Here is a 15,056-nt window from a genome sequence, read left to right as displayed (position 1 = left end):
TTGTAACTCTCTCCAACCCAAGACAGGAGCTAAACAAGTTGTTAATAACTTTCTCTTTGTATATTATTATTTCATTTGTTGCCTTGTAATTCATTCAGAATTCATTGTAAACATTCTTATGAGAACACAGTTGAAATCATGGCACTGTACATCTTAATAATATCCCACTAAAAACTACTTCTCATGTCTGTTTATTAGCCTCAATTCAAACTGAAGCAGAAGTTTTGATTTTTTTTTTTAAGTCTCTACTAGAGTTGGGAATGAACATCCACTCCTCAACATCATGCCATCTCCTTGTTGTGAAAAGAGTTTGCTTCTTTTATGAAAGTATATGAAATGAAGGAATAATAATGTATAGTGTATGTAGCTTGTATATATATGTATAACTCTTGATGCTATAAACTGTGATTCTGAGCAAAGAAGAGATTAACCATCCCAGAAAGTAGGTCCTGCTCTCTCCAGTCCCTCTTCCTATTTGGCTGTGAAGCAATTTGTTTTACAATTGTTTTGGTGCCTGGAGATGAAGCATTATCTTCCATAAAGTGTAGGGTTATGTTTATCTCCATGGGGAAAAGAGTTATCTGTGTGGTACAGCAGGTGGAAGGCGTATCTCAGCTATCCTAAAGGGAACTCCTTCTCATCCTCTGCATGACAGCAGAACTCTAAGGGAAGGCAATCATCCAGTCATTAAGATGACAAGAAGTTGGGTCTCTTTGAGACATTCTAAGCTTGGGTTTTATTGACACCCAGGTGATGATGGAACTGAGATTGTAGAAATATGTGGGGTGCTGGTTTAGGGAACTGGCTGTCCATCTCTTGCTATCAAGTGTGTGCTTTAAAGTTGTGAGTTGTAAAGGAAGGGAAATAGGTTCAGGGATCCACACCCTGCTCTCACCTGTGGATGTTCATCTCCTGCGGTGGCTGTCGCGCCTTGTCATAGGCCACCTTGGCAAAGATTCCCGCAATGACAACAAAGGCAATGGCCCCACACGAAATGTAGACAGTGGCATTAGTGTTGTCCTCATTGGGGTCATACCCATTGGGTATATCACCAGGTCCATCATTATTGGTGGCTGGGGTCATTGAATCTGTGCTGGGACGTGGTCCCTGATTACGGCACCTGTCCTGATTGAGCTTCTCAGAGCGCTTGTTGCAGCAAAAGCGGTAATAACAGGTGCCACAGCAGTAGCGGAAATCCTTCTGGCTGTTGTTGCACTCAAACTCTTTGTCCCACTGCCCGCTGACATCATAGTAGCCCATGCAGGTCTCATACGCTGGGCTTGAGCTGCCTGCACTGCCACTGGAGGGCACCTTTGCTGACCCTCCACTGGAACTGCGCCCATGGCTGCCCCCACTACCAGCTGGTACAGAAGAGAGTGCTGTGCTGGCCAAGGTCTGGTTCAGTAGCTCCTTGCCCAGCTTGGGGGGTCGTCGAGGCGCTGCTGCCCCCTGTGTCCGGTTGCCCTTGGGTGTCCGTGGGGGCCCAGCCGCTTGTGTGGTCAGTAGCAGTGCCAGGGCGTACAGGGCAAGAGGCAAGAGCAGCAGTAAATGCCTCCACCCCATGATGAGCGGAAGCAGCAGAGAGTGGGAGGTGGGGGGCTCTGCCCAACCCAGCACAGTCAAGGACCTCTGCTCTGCCACTCCATGGATGGTGAAGAGGAGTAGGATTTGCAGGCAGATGGGAGTCGCTACTGAAGGCTTCACTGACAGCAGCCTGGACCCGGCAGCCTCCGACTCTGGAGAAGCCTCTTCATCCTGGCAAGAAGCAAGAGGCACTACTTGGCTGCCTGGGCTCTTGCGCGCGTCCCGTTCTGACGGCAGCTTCTCCAGTGATGGGCTGCAAGAGAGAGGGAGAGATCAGACGCCACCTGGCCCAAGAGACCAGCAGGAGTGGGGTGGGGGAAGTGGGGGCGCTGGAGCTGCCCTGCAAGGGGGCCTGGTGGAGTGGAGGGCGGGGGGGGAGAGAAGAGGGTCTCTTTCGGTTGGGCGACCAGAGGACCTCCCGCCAAAGCTGGGATGAGTGCCAGGGAGGAGGAGGAGGGCAGGCAGGTGTGGCTGCTGTGCGGGGCATGACAGCGTCCCAGCGGACAGCAGCCCCGGCTGTTCACGGATGCCAGCCTAGCGGGCAAGCAGGGAATTCCCTTGGCACCGTCCCTGGCGCGAGGGACCAAGAGCTGGAGCGCGCAACAGCAGCAGCACCGCGGGAGCAGCCGGCTCGGCACGGCCCGCCGCAGCAGCAGCACTCACTGGCCACCCTCCTTCCCCCCGTGCGGGCGCCCCGCGCCCTTGCCCCCTGCCTTCACTCACCATGCCGGGGCGGAGCGGGAGCACTGCGGAGGCGCCGGACTGGGCACCCTCGTCGCCGCGCTCTGCTCGGAGCTGCCCGCGCCGCTGCTGCTGCTGCTGCTTGCACGGGCTCGAGAGGCGCTGCTGCTGCTGCTGAGCGGGCGGGGACAGCGAGAGGCTGAGCGCCGAGCCGCCGCCGCCGCCTCCCTCTGGCGGTAGGCCCGCCCAGTCCCGCTCCCCTGCGAAGAAATCGCAGCCCCGCGGCTCCAGGGACCGGCGGAGGGAGTGGGTGGGGGGCGGCAGCGCAGAGCCCGCCTCTCCGCCCTCGTGGGGCCGCCCGCCCTCTGCCCCGCACTCCCCGCACAGGTCTCGGAGGAAAGGGCTGGGCTGGGCTGCTCCCCCTTCCTGGGGAGAAGCGCCGCACGTCCCCTCGTTCCCTGCCCCGAGGTGGGAAACAGGTCGGCGCCACCCCTCCCCCCCCGGTAAGTGGGGGGCAAAAGCAGCAGCAGCCTGTGGGGTCTGCACAAGCTGACGCGGGAGAGGCTTGAGGGGGAGCTGCGGGGTCGTCGGAAGGCAGGGAAGGGGCTGTGCCAGCTGCTGGTTGTGTGGTGTGCAACTTTGTGGGGGGGGGGAGGGAGAGGGTGTTCCATGCTGTGCCGCATAGCAAGATAGCAGGCACATGGGGTGTTCAAGTCTTTAGGCTGCCATCCTACCCACACTTACCTGGGAGTAAGCCCCATTGACTATAGTGGGACTTACTTCTGAGTAGACATGCCTAGGATGGGGCTGTAAGACTCTGCCCAATCCCTTTCATGACCAGGAGAGCGCTTGGGGCTCCTCCTCCTTGACCTATAATCATGCCCTGAAGGGTTGGGACATCCACCCATCTGTCACCCTCATTGTAAGGGCCACTTTGGGTGCCCCTCTGGGAGAATGGGGAGAAAAATGGAACGAAACACATGAATAAAGCGACAACTTATGCGGAATGATCTCTGTTTGCACATCATGCATTCACTGGGCATGTGGGGGGGGGATGTGGCGCAGTGGGCTTGCACCTGCTTCCCCACCCCAAACTCCATGCATTGTGCTGAAGATCTGAGCCTGAACCTCTACAGATGTGTGTGCATAGACTGGCACTGAGAAAGCCTAAGCACTGGATCTCATTCTCACCTTCAGATGAAGGGAAGGAGGTCAAGAGCAGGGACAGCCTCTGTGAACCTGCCCCCCCTCACTCATGTTCCCGTGGAAATGGCTGCAGTAGGCTGAGAAACTGAACAATATCAATTGGTGCTGTAGGCACAAGAGGATCATCCCAGTGCCCTCTTTGAATTTTCAAGCCCTTTTACTTAAAAGGAGATATAAAGGAAAGTAGTTTGCAAGAAGCTTTCTATCTGCTTGTTCATAAGTACATAAAGCTCCACAGGATGAGGCCAAAGGCCATCTCGTCCAGCATCTGGCTTCCCACAGTGACCCTGAGAAGCTTCTCAGAAGCCTCTCAAAAATGCCTCTGAGAAGCCTACAAGAAGGAGACAAAGGCATACTTCTCTCCTACCACTGCTTCCCTGCCAGTGGTATTCAGAAGCATACTGCCACTGAACACAGCAGTTCCTAACATAGCAGTTCCTTAAGAAGTACTACAATTATGGGCGCAATCCTAACCCCTTATGTCAGTGCTTTCCAGCACTAGCATAGCAGTGCCGGTGACACATGTGCTGCATCCTGCAGTTGGATGTCACTCATGGAGGCCTCCTCAAAGTCAGGGAATGTTTGTTTCCAGCTGTTCCTCAGAACTGCATTGCCTTTATGTCAGTGCTAGAAAGCACTGACATAAGGGGTTAGGATTCACTTAAACTTACCTAAATCACTTAAACTTTTTTTATTACCTGTATGTATGATCTGGCTCTTCTGCAATGATTGCTCATTTCACCTATATGTAGTCTCACCTAACACTTCTTTATTACAGACCTGTTCAGATTGTAAGTGAAAGCTCTTAGTTTTGAATGCTTCTCTCTCTCTTTCTTTTTTTTTTAAAAAATAGCCCTGCATGTGGTAAACTAGCGCATTGAGATTTGTTTTGATTTTGATGCTTTCCCTTTATAATGTACAGGGACCTTTTTATGTGAGGGAGTATTATAAAATATGACACAAGCTACTTCTGGCTTGAAGTGGTACAGTTCCAAATTCTACCAACATAGCCTACCACCTGACTGACTAAATTGTAAAATGGCCCTAAACCAGAGTAGTTAAAAAGCATTGAGGGAACTGAAGAGTATACTGTACATCCTGAGATTCCTTTTCAGATTGCTTCTGCTTCTCTAGTTGTGTCACCAATGAATCTTGTTTAAAAGGTGAGGTACACTGAGCTGCGATATCTGTAGAAAGGATCAGGGAAGTTCATTGGTGAAGTGTCTCAGGAAAGGAGTGGATGGGAGAACTTGTACACCTTGGTTCTCTAGTATAGACCAGAACTGCATACTCAAAGTGAGGAGCTGGGATTCATGCTAAGGCATGGATTGGCATGCTGCAGCAGTGTCCTATCCTGACCCTAAGAGCCCAATCTTGTGCATGTCTACTCAGAACTAAGTCCCATTATAATCAATAGGGCTTACTCCCAAGTAAGTGTGGATAGAATTGGGCCCTCAGGACCCAATCCTATTCAACTTTCCAGCACCGGTGCAGCAGCAATGCAAACCCAAGGTAAGGGAACAAATGTTCCCTTATCTTGATGAGGCCTCTGTGACTGCCTCCCTGCTCCAGGATGCAGTGCATGCCCCATTGGCAGAGCTGCACTGACACTGGAAAATTGGATACGATTGGTCTCTAACAACCCAATCCTTTTCACACTTTCCTGGGAGTAAGCCCCATTGACTCTAAAGGGACTTACTTCTGAGTAGACATGCATAGGAATTGGGCTGTCAGTCATTTACTTCTTAATATTGTATTGAGTCTCTGGCATTTTCCTTTTTTAAAATTATATATTCAGTGTTAGCAGCTAACTAGCATATATGATTTAAAACATATATTCAATGTTAGCAGCTAGCTGCCATAACTTTAACCATACCTCTCAAGCCATGAATTTAAAGCAGAGGGATAGAAACAATCTATAACAATTAAAGGACAATGCATCTTGAACCATAGTTCAAGGGACATTACCATTTTTATTTAGAAAGTGAAAATATAATGACATTTGCCTATGGAGAACTGAAACAGGCGTTGTATCTGGAAGGAACTAGACATTCATAGGAGTTAGCATCTGCTCCATGAAGCTGTGCAAAGACAGGCATGTTTGTGAAGAACATTTGAATGAGTCAAACCACCCAGCTCGGTAAAGGCAAGCTCACACTGCCAGGCAGAGGGTGCTGGCATTTGCATGCATGCTACTGTCAGATGCCAAATGGGCTTATTCCAAATGGGGGCTGCCTCAGGGATGTTTGGATGCTAATTCCAAAGGTCGCCAAAGTGGTGCTAGAGATGGGGTGGGACTTGGGTTGATCAGGTCCCTTTGGGTCCCTTTCCATCTTTCCAGCAGTAGGCCTGATCCTTCTGTTAGAAGACGTCCAGGTCCAGTCAGTGGTATTAAATAGAAAACATATTATATATTTATAGCAAGAAGTAGCAACAACGGGCAACCCAATCCTAGCCACACTTTCCTGGGAGTAAGCCCCATTGGCTCTAATGGGACTTACTTCTGAGTAGACATGGAGTGGGCGGGAGGTCTGGTCTAGAGGGTAGAGCCTCCGTCTGCCTGAAGATAATAATAATAATAATAAATAATAAAACTTTATTTTTATCCTGCCCTTCTCCCAAAAAGGGACCCAGGGCGGCTAACAACATATAAAACAAATTAAAACATAATTTCACAGATAAAAACATATTAAAAAACACATTAGCAGAACCCATAAAAACAGTAGTCAGAAGAGTCAGAATAAAAGAGCATAAAACAGCAGTTCTTAGAGGAATCGGGCCTGTAAAAAAGCAACTAAAAGATATATAAAAGATGTTAAAAAGGCCATAACGTCAGAAGGCTTGGTTAAACCTTGGATAACATCCACAAGGTCGCCAGTTCGAGGCCACCGGCACCGTGCGATCTTGAAGCAGCTGACAAGCTGAAGCCGAGCTATTCCATCTGCTGTGAGCGTGGGAGGATGGAGGCCAGAATGTGAAGCCAGATCGGAACGAAACACCTTGAATGTAGTGGTTCTTGAAAGAAAGAACCTTCTTTCAATTGTAAAAATCCCTATTTAATAAGGGATTTAAATAAAGCCTGCCTATGTAAACCACCTTGAATAAAGTCTTGAATAAAAACCAAGAAAGGCGGTATATAAATACCTGTTGTTGTTGTTGTTGTTGTTGTTGTTATTATTTCCCTGGGGCTGTTCTTCTCAGAAGAGGTTATCTTCTGCAATGTGGTCATCTGTACTAATCACTCACCCTAGTCTTGGGTGATATGATGGAAAATTCCATCTGGACTGGTTTATACTGGCACACCCTTGGGAGATGCTCAGGTGCTTCCTTTGTAGGCCTGCTACTTCCCTTTTTTGCATGTCCTATGGCTTCTGTCAGTCATAAGCATCTAGTTTTGATGGTCCTCTGGCCTTTTGGCATTTGAATGTTGTTGACAAGTAGCAAAGTTTGACCCATCTTCTGTCTTCTCACCTTTCTCTAGCCTCCTCTCTTTGGGATTGGTGTCAGCCTATCTTCTGCTTTGACCAGTACTGCACCCACATCTCTTTCACATTTATTTAATACCTTGTTTATTTAGTACCTTCTTCAGAGTGATAACAGCATTCTAAGAGAGGAGCTAGAGGAAGCAGAAGTAGAATCAGAGAGAGGCCCAAACATAAAGGCTCAAAGGCTAAATATAGCTATCTGTGGCCACAAATGCATACAGTAACATAAAAGCATATGGATAGTGGGACATCATGACAACCCCAAGTTCCTGCTTGACACTGGTGTGTGTGTATATGGGGAGGGGAACAGAATTTGGCAGCACTTCAGGTGCCAGATTGACTTGAATTGCCCTGGAAGCCGTCACTTGATGATACACTTTATGTATAAAGTCCAAGGTTCTAGACATCTCCAGTTAAGGGATTTCAGACAGCTGGTCTCAGAAAGACCTTCTGCAAGGCCTTGATCTGACTCACTATAAGACATCTTCATAAACATACCCTCTTCCTAGAGCTTCATGGAGCAGATATAAACTCCAATCAATTTCCAGATACAGTACCTACTTAAATACTCACAGACTGTATGTATGTGCTGGGGCAGGGGTGTTTGTCTCCCTGTTGTGTCCCAGGGTGCCACCCCTGAATCACATGGCTCTCCCACCCGGATACCTACCTAGTGCAATGGAGCCTCATGCGGCATTCAGAACCACTTGGTAAGCCTTCTGAGGCTTCCAACACAGTCTTCAGTACTTCCAGGAAACCCAACTTTGCCTGCCCCCTGGAATGGCTAAGGGCAGGCAGAGGTAGCACAGTGGGTGGAGGCGGCAGTGCAGTAGGCACAGTGGTGCCACCCTCGCAAGGCCCACAGGCTTTTCCCCCACCCCCATTCCAGGCCCGCCACTGGTGCTGGTAAAACATGCTTGTGATCATGTCCTCAGTCCCTGGCTCTGTGGATCCTTGCCTATCTATGCTGGAACCTGACCCTTGGCCTGTTTGGCCCAAACTCTTCCAGGCCCTTACACAGTAATGGCTTTAGTGAGTAGTTTTTACCTGTTATAAACAGGAAGTGGAAATCTCAGCCTCTGTCTTCCTCCCCATCCTGTATTTGTATTTGGAGGAAGGAGGGAAGCATGTACTATACACATGTAGAAACTGTGCACACAAACGTTGTGTCCACACAGTTGCAGACTCAGGCTTATCAAGGGTCTGTTATTTCATGAACAAAACCTACAAATGCACAAAGTTCTTTGCACACCTTCTTCCAGGGTGGAGAAAGGACCCAGTGACCAAGAGCGACTCCTTTTTTTTGCACATTCAGTTGAATACATGAAAGGTGCTTTCATATCTTGAGGCTGAATATCCATAAACAGTGTGAAAAACAGATTGAAAGCATTGTTTTTGAACTGATGCAAGGTGATATGGAAATGATGTCGATAATTACTTTTTCACACATGCCAATTACTCCTTTCTGCTACAGTCATTGACTGGTGTGTGTGCTTGTATGAACCATAGCTACTGTGTGTCATGGCCAGTAGTGAATCCAAAATAGAAACAAAATAGAAAGGTCAAGAATGAGTGACAATGCAAGGGTAATAAAAGACATATTGAAACATTAGCTTCAAATAAGGAATATAATAGAAGGATGCTTCAGAGCCCAATCCTATGCATGTCTACTCAGAAGTCAGTCCCGTTTGAGTCAATGGGGCTTACTCCCAGGAAAGTGTGGATAGGATTGGGCTGTCCATCTCCACAACTCTGGCTGCCATCTTGACATTGCAGTTTGCTAGCACTGATTCCTCACAAAGCAAAATTTGTGGGTAGAGAGGATCTAAACACAAAAACTGGTTTGTGTGAGGGGGAGGTTATCAAAACCTCCTCCACAAGTGATTAAACTCAAGGAACTCAGAAGGTATAATGCCAGGGGGATCAGAACATGTTGATGTGCATCCTTGATCACAATATGAGAAGGCTATCTTGGACAGATCATCTGAACTGGCCCAGAGAAGAGCAGGACAGATTGCTTTGTGACATGCATTTACCTTAACTCCAAGTTTTTCCCTGATATAAGGACAAGGCAAAGACTACGATTCCAATCTTATTCACACTCTGATTCCAATCTGATTCGACTGGGTCAATTTGTGTTCTGGTCACGAAAAGGAGACCAGATTTCTTGACATGTTAAATGACTGTGCCTTAGAGCACCTAGTCATGGAGCCCACCAGAGGACTGGTGACTCTGGATTTAATATTGTGCGGTACTCAGGACCTGGTTAGAGATGTCAATGTTACAGAGCCATTGGCGAACAGTGACATGCTGCAATCTGCTTTGACATGCATGTCAGGGGAAGAATACCAGGCAAATCTCTCACAAAAACCCTTGACTACTGACGAGCAGACTTCCCTCAAATGAGGAGGCTAGTTAGAAGGAGGTTGAAAGGGAAGGTAAAAAGAGTCCAATCTCTCCAAAGTACATGGAGGCTGCTTAAAACAACAGTAATAGAGGCCCAGTGGAAGTGTATACCGCAAAGGAAGAAGGGTTCCATTAAGTCCAGGAAGGTACCTGCATAGCTAACCAGCCAGGTTAGAGAGGCCGTAAGGGGCAAGGAAGCTTCCTTCCATAAATGAAAGTCTTGCCCTAATGAAGAGAATAAAAAGGAACATAAACTGTGGCAAAAGAAATGTAAGAAGGTGACACGGGAGGCCAAGCGAGACTATGAGGAATGCATGGCCAGCAACATTAAGGGGAATAATAAAAGCTTCTTCAAATATGTTAGAAGCAGGAAACCCACCAGAGAAGTGGTTGACTCTCTGGATGGTGAGGGAGGGAAAGGGGAGATAAAAGGAGACTTAGAGATGGCAGAGAAATTAAATGAGTTCTTTGCATCTGTCTTCACGGCAGAAGACCTCGGGCAGATACTGCTGCCCAAACGGCCCCTCCTGACCAAGGAATTAAGTCAGCTAGAGGTTGAAAGAGAAGATGTTTCAGACGTCATTGATAAATTAAAGATCAATAAGTCACCGGGTCCAGATGGCATCCACCCAAGAGTTATTAAGGAATTGAAGAATGAAGTTGCTGATCTCATGACTAAAATATGCAACGTCCCTCAAAACGGCTACGGTGCCAGAGGATTGGAGGATAGCAAATGTCACGCCTATTTTTAAAAAGGGAAGGAGGGGGCACCCAGGAAACTATAGGCTGGTCAGCCTAACATCTATAGCGGGTAAGATGGTGGAATGCCTCATCAAAGATAGAATCTCAAAATACGTAGATGAACAAGCCTTGCTGAGAGAGAATCAGCATGGCTTCTGTAAGGGTAAGTCTTGCCTCACGAACCTTTTAGAATTCTTTGTAAAGGTCAACAGGCATGTGGATGCGGGAGAACCCATGGACATTATATATCTGGACTTTTAGAAGGCGTTCAACACGGTCCCTCACCAAAGGCTACTGAAAAAACCGCATAGTCAGGGAATTAGAGGGCAGGTCTTCTCATGGATTGAGAACTAGTTGAAGACCAGGAAACAGAGAGTGGGTGTCAATGGGCAATTTTCACAATGGAGAGAGGTGAAAAGCGGTGTGCCCCAAGGATCTGTCCTGGGACCACTGCTTTTCAACCTCTTCATAAATGACCTGGAGACAGGGGTGAGCAGTGAGATGGCTAAGTTTGCAGACGACACCAAACTTTTCCGAGTGGTGAAGACCAGAAATGATTGTGAGGAGCTCCAGAAGGATCTCTCCAAACTGGCAGAATGAGCAGCAAAATGGCAGATGCGTTTCAATGTAAGTAAGTGTAAAGTCATGCACATTGGGGCAAAAAAATCAAAACTTCACATATAGGCTAATGGGTTCTGAGCTGTCCGTGACAGATCAGATCTTGGGGTGGTGGTGGACAGCTCGATGAAAGTGTCGACCCAATGTGCGGCGGCAGTGAAGAAGGCCAATTCTATGCTTGGGATCATTAGAAAAGGTATTGAGAACAAAACGGCTAATATTATAATGCCATTGTACAAATCGATAGTAAGGCCACACCTGGAGTACTGTGTCCAGTTCTGGTTGCCACATCTCAAAAAGGACATAGTGGAAATGGAAAAGGTGCAAACGAGAGCGACTAAGATGATTACTGGGCTGGGGCACCTTCCTTATGAGGAAAGGCTAAGGCATTTGGGCCTCTTCAGCCTAGAAAAGAGACGCTTGAGGGGGGACATGATTGAGACATACAAAATTATGCCTGGGAAGGATAGAGTGGATAGAGATGCTCTTTTCCTTCTCACACAGCACCAGAACCAGTGGACATCCACTAAAAATGAGTGTTATTAGAGTTAGGACACACAAAAGAAAATATTTCTTTACTCAGCATGTAGTTACTCTGTGGGACTCCTTGGCACAGGATATGGTGATGGCATCTGGCCTAGATGCCTTTAAAAGGGGATTGGACAAATTTCTTGAGAAAAATCCATTACGGGTTACAAGACATGATGTGTATGTGCAACCTCTTGATTTTAGAAATGGGCTATGTCAGAATGCCAGATGCAAGGGAGGGCACCAGGATGCAGGTCTCTTGTTATCTGGTGTGCTCCCTGGGGCATTTGGTGGGCAGCTGTGAGATACAGGAAGCTGAACTAGATGGGCCTATGGCCTGATCCAGCAAGGCTGTTCTTATGTACACTCCCAAGAAGTATCCATTAAATTTAAAGGGACTTTTTCTGAGTAGACATGCATAGGATTGTGCTGCAACTAAACTACAGACTAGTTTGGAATTTCAAAAGGCATATTCTAGGAAATGAACTGAATGTCAGTCCAGTGTTGTGCCTGCAACAACACGGGATTTTGGCCTCTGGAGGCCTCCTTGGGGTAAGGGAATCTGACAGACACCAGATGGCAATCTGGAAGGCACAAAGTGGGAGAAAATGGGTGCATCCAAGGACTGAAGGGTGGGATTTTGTTTCACACACCAATGAGGTTAGGACAGGGGTCTGCAACCTTAAACATTCAAAGAGCCATTTGGACCCGTTTTTCGGAGAAAAGCAAACCTCGGGAGCCACAAAACCCTTTTGACATCTAAAATGAAGATAACACTGCATATATAGTTTTTTTTTTACCTTTATGCTCTTATAAGTCCCATTTTTATAATGTAGCCCCCTCTTGTAGGTCCCTTGTAGGTGCTGGGGCACCTTCCTTTTGAGGAAAGGCCACGGCATTTGGGCCTCTTTAGCCTAGAAAAGAGGTGCCTGAGGGGGGACATGATTGAGACATACAAAATTATGCAGGGGATGGACAGAGTGGATAGACTAGAGATGCTCTTTACACTCTCATATAACACCAGAACCAGGGGACATACACTAAAGTTGAGTGTTGCGAGAGTTAGGACAGACAAAAGAAAATATTTCTTTACTCAGCATGTGGTTGGTCTGTGGAACTCCTTGCCACAGGATGTAGTGACGGCATCTGGCCTGGACGCCTTTAAAAGGGGATTGGACAAGTTTCTGGAGAAAAAATCCATTACGGGATACAAGCCATGATGTGTATGCACAACCTCCTGATTTTAGAAATGGGCTATGTCAGAATGCCAATGCAAGGGGGGCACCAGGATGAGGTCTCTTGTTATCTGGTGTGCTCCCTGGGGCATTTGGTGGGCCCCTGTGGGATACAGGAAGCTGGACTAGATGGGCCTATGGCCTGATCCAGTGGGGCTGTTCTTATGTTCTTATGTCCTTTTATTATGCAGCACCAAGAAAATATTTTTTTTATTTACTATTTACTTACGGCTTTGCCCTGGATCTTCTCTTCTCTGCTCCTTCTTGTCGCACTCTGTCAACTGAATGACGCTGGTGTGTGCCATGTTGTCAAGACATGGCACACACCAGCAAAGCCCTGGTGTGCCACCTCACCAGCAAAGCCCTGCTGAGTGCCACCTTGTCAGGTTCAGTGAGGAAGAGAGCGCGTGCTCGGAGCGAAGGGAAGGTTATAGGCCAGGGTCTGGGCCACACCCCCACATAGGTCATCCAAAGGGGACAGGTAAAGTGTAGGCCATGGTCACTGGGCTATGACTTACTTAACCCTTTCAGGACAGTATCCTGCCACCTCTGGACAGCAGACGGAGTTGCACCAAACTCCAACAGGTGTGACCCTAACGTCCCAAGGGGGGAGGAGGAGGGGGAGAAAAGGGGCTTTGTGGGCACTGAATAGTGAGCCCCACTGAAAAGGACAGGGCTCCCCTCGCACCCAGGGAGGCCCAAGACACCAGGCAGCCAGTGGGGACCATCCCTCATGCTTTGCCTGAGGGGAGGGGCTCCCACCTGCCCCTCAAACCTGGGCTGCGATTCGCAGCGCCCTCCCTCAGCGAGAGGACCACCTACCCTTTGATGCCCTTCCCCACTGAGCCCATGTGCGGCCTTGCCAGTGCTGCCAGCTCTCCCTGCCTGGCAGGGGGGTCCCTGCAAGGCACCCCCCTGCATGCCCGCCACCAGCGGCTCTGTCCCGAGTTTGAGCTCGCTGCAGGGCAAAGGAAGGAAGGAAGGAAGGAAGGAAGGGCGCTAGGAAGAGATGCCCGGCTGCCCTGTGCAGGAGAGTCTCTGCCCCCTTGCCCAGCAGGGTGCTTGCTCACAGTGGGGGGCGGAGAGCAGGTCCGGGAAAGCGCCGCCGCCCCTGCCTGCCAAGGAAGGAGCTGCTGTGGGTGAAGGCAGTGCCCCAGCCCCGCACTCAGCAGCCAGCGCCCGCAGCACATTGCTGCAAGGCATCCCCCCACCCCCGCCACCAGCGGCTCTGTCCCGAGGTTTTTGCAGGGCAAAGGAAGGGCGCAGGGAAGAGATGCAAGGCACCCCCTCCCCACTACCAGCGGCTCTCCCTGACCTGCTCTCCACCCCCCTCTTCCTTGCATCCTTCCTTCGCCCTGCAGCGAGCTCAACCTCGGGACAGAGCCGCTGGTGGCGGGGGTGGGGGGGTGCCTTGCAGCGATGCGCTGCAGGCGCTGGCTGCTGAGTGCGGGGCCAGGGCGCCGCCTTTGTCCACAGCAGCTCCTTCCTTGGCAGGCAGGACCTGCTCTCCGCCCCCCACTGTGAGTAAGCACCCTGCTGGGCAAGGGGGCGGAGTCCTTCGCCCTGTAGCGAGCTCAACCTCAGGGCTGAGCTGGCTGGGCGACGGCGGGGGGGGGGGAAGGCGCCCCGCTTCCAGCCCCCACTCGAGAGCCACATCAGACCACTGAGAGAGCCGCATGCGGCTCTGAAAACACAGGTTGCCGACCCCAGGGTTAGGAGGACAAGGGTGCATGAGGAGCACAGAGAGAGAGAGAGAACGTAACATAAGAAGAGCCCAGCTGGATCAGGTTCAGGGCCGATCCAGTCCAGCCTCCTGTATCTCAAGTGGCCCACACCACTGCATCTGGCATTCTATTTACACTCACACCTTGTTCCCTTACCCCAGAGTAAGTCCACACCTGCCAACTGGATCTACTTGACTTGCACCAGGTATATAAGTTGAGTCTCCTTATTGACAAGGGTTTTGTTCCCAGAAAAAATTGCACTAAACAAATCCATTAAAAAAAAAGTCCTTTTGCTCAGCAATTTAAAAACAGCCTTGCTGATCTTTTGCAAATGCACACAATCAATCTCTCTCCAGGCATTTAGAAAGGCTTCACTCCAAGGCAGTGACCCCTCCCTTCTCTGAGAGCCCAGTGCAGGGAAAGGATGGAGGAGGTGATAATGATTTGCATTCTTTTGCTTGCCTGGGAGTGAGGCTGTTCTAAGTGCCTGGAGAGAGAATGTTTAATGGATTGTATACCAGCTGTCCTCTCCTACATTAATGAGGCTATTGTTAAAAGTCCTTTTTTTCTTTTATTTAAAGGGCCCTTCTCATTGCATTGAGATGAAACTGCAGGTTTAAAAAAAATATCCATGGATAATTAAGTTATACCTGTATTACTGATGTAAATTCGCATGTGCCCAGGTCAGATGATAGAGGCCAGGAAAAGGGATTGGATATTGGTGTGCAGTGCCACCACCAATACCACCCCTTTCCCAGCCCCATTGCTGCCCTGTTACCCACCTGCCCGCCTTGTCCCGCTCCCTCCCCACCTCCCTCCACCCTCTACACTAACTTACCAGAATCAGT

At 49.1% G+C, this 15,056-nt stretch overlaps 1 protein-coding gene across 1 annotated transcript in view; it reads right to left on the bottom strand.

Annotated features, from left to right (window-relative positions):
- Window positions 1-1,563, bottom strand: part of SHISA6 (shisa family member 6) — a 320,988-nt gene extending 319,425 nt beyond the window's left edge. Inside the window, exon 1 of the mRNA XM_066615832.1 lies at window positions 896-1,563. Coding sequence (XP_066471929.1) covers window positions 896-1,563 — 668 coding nt within the window. The remainder of the gene's footprint in view (window positions 1-895) is intronic.
- Window positions 1,564-15,056: the final 13,493 nt, after the last annotated feature.

Source organism: Tiliqua scincoides, chromosome 2 (genome assembly GCF_035046505.1).
Source record: "Tiliqua scincoides isolate rTilSci1 chromosome 2, rTilSci1.hap2, whole genome shotgun sequence".
In the NCBI taxonomy this organism is placed as follows: Eukaryota; Metazoa; Chordata; class Lepidosauria; order Squamata; family Scincidae; genus Tiliqua; species Tiliqua scincoides.
The sequence above is the reverse complement of the archived record's forward strand: the minus strand, read 5'-3'. Positions and strand labels throughout refer to the sequence as shown.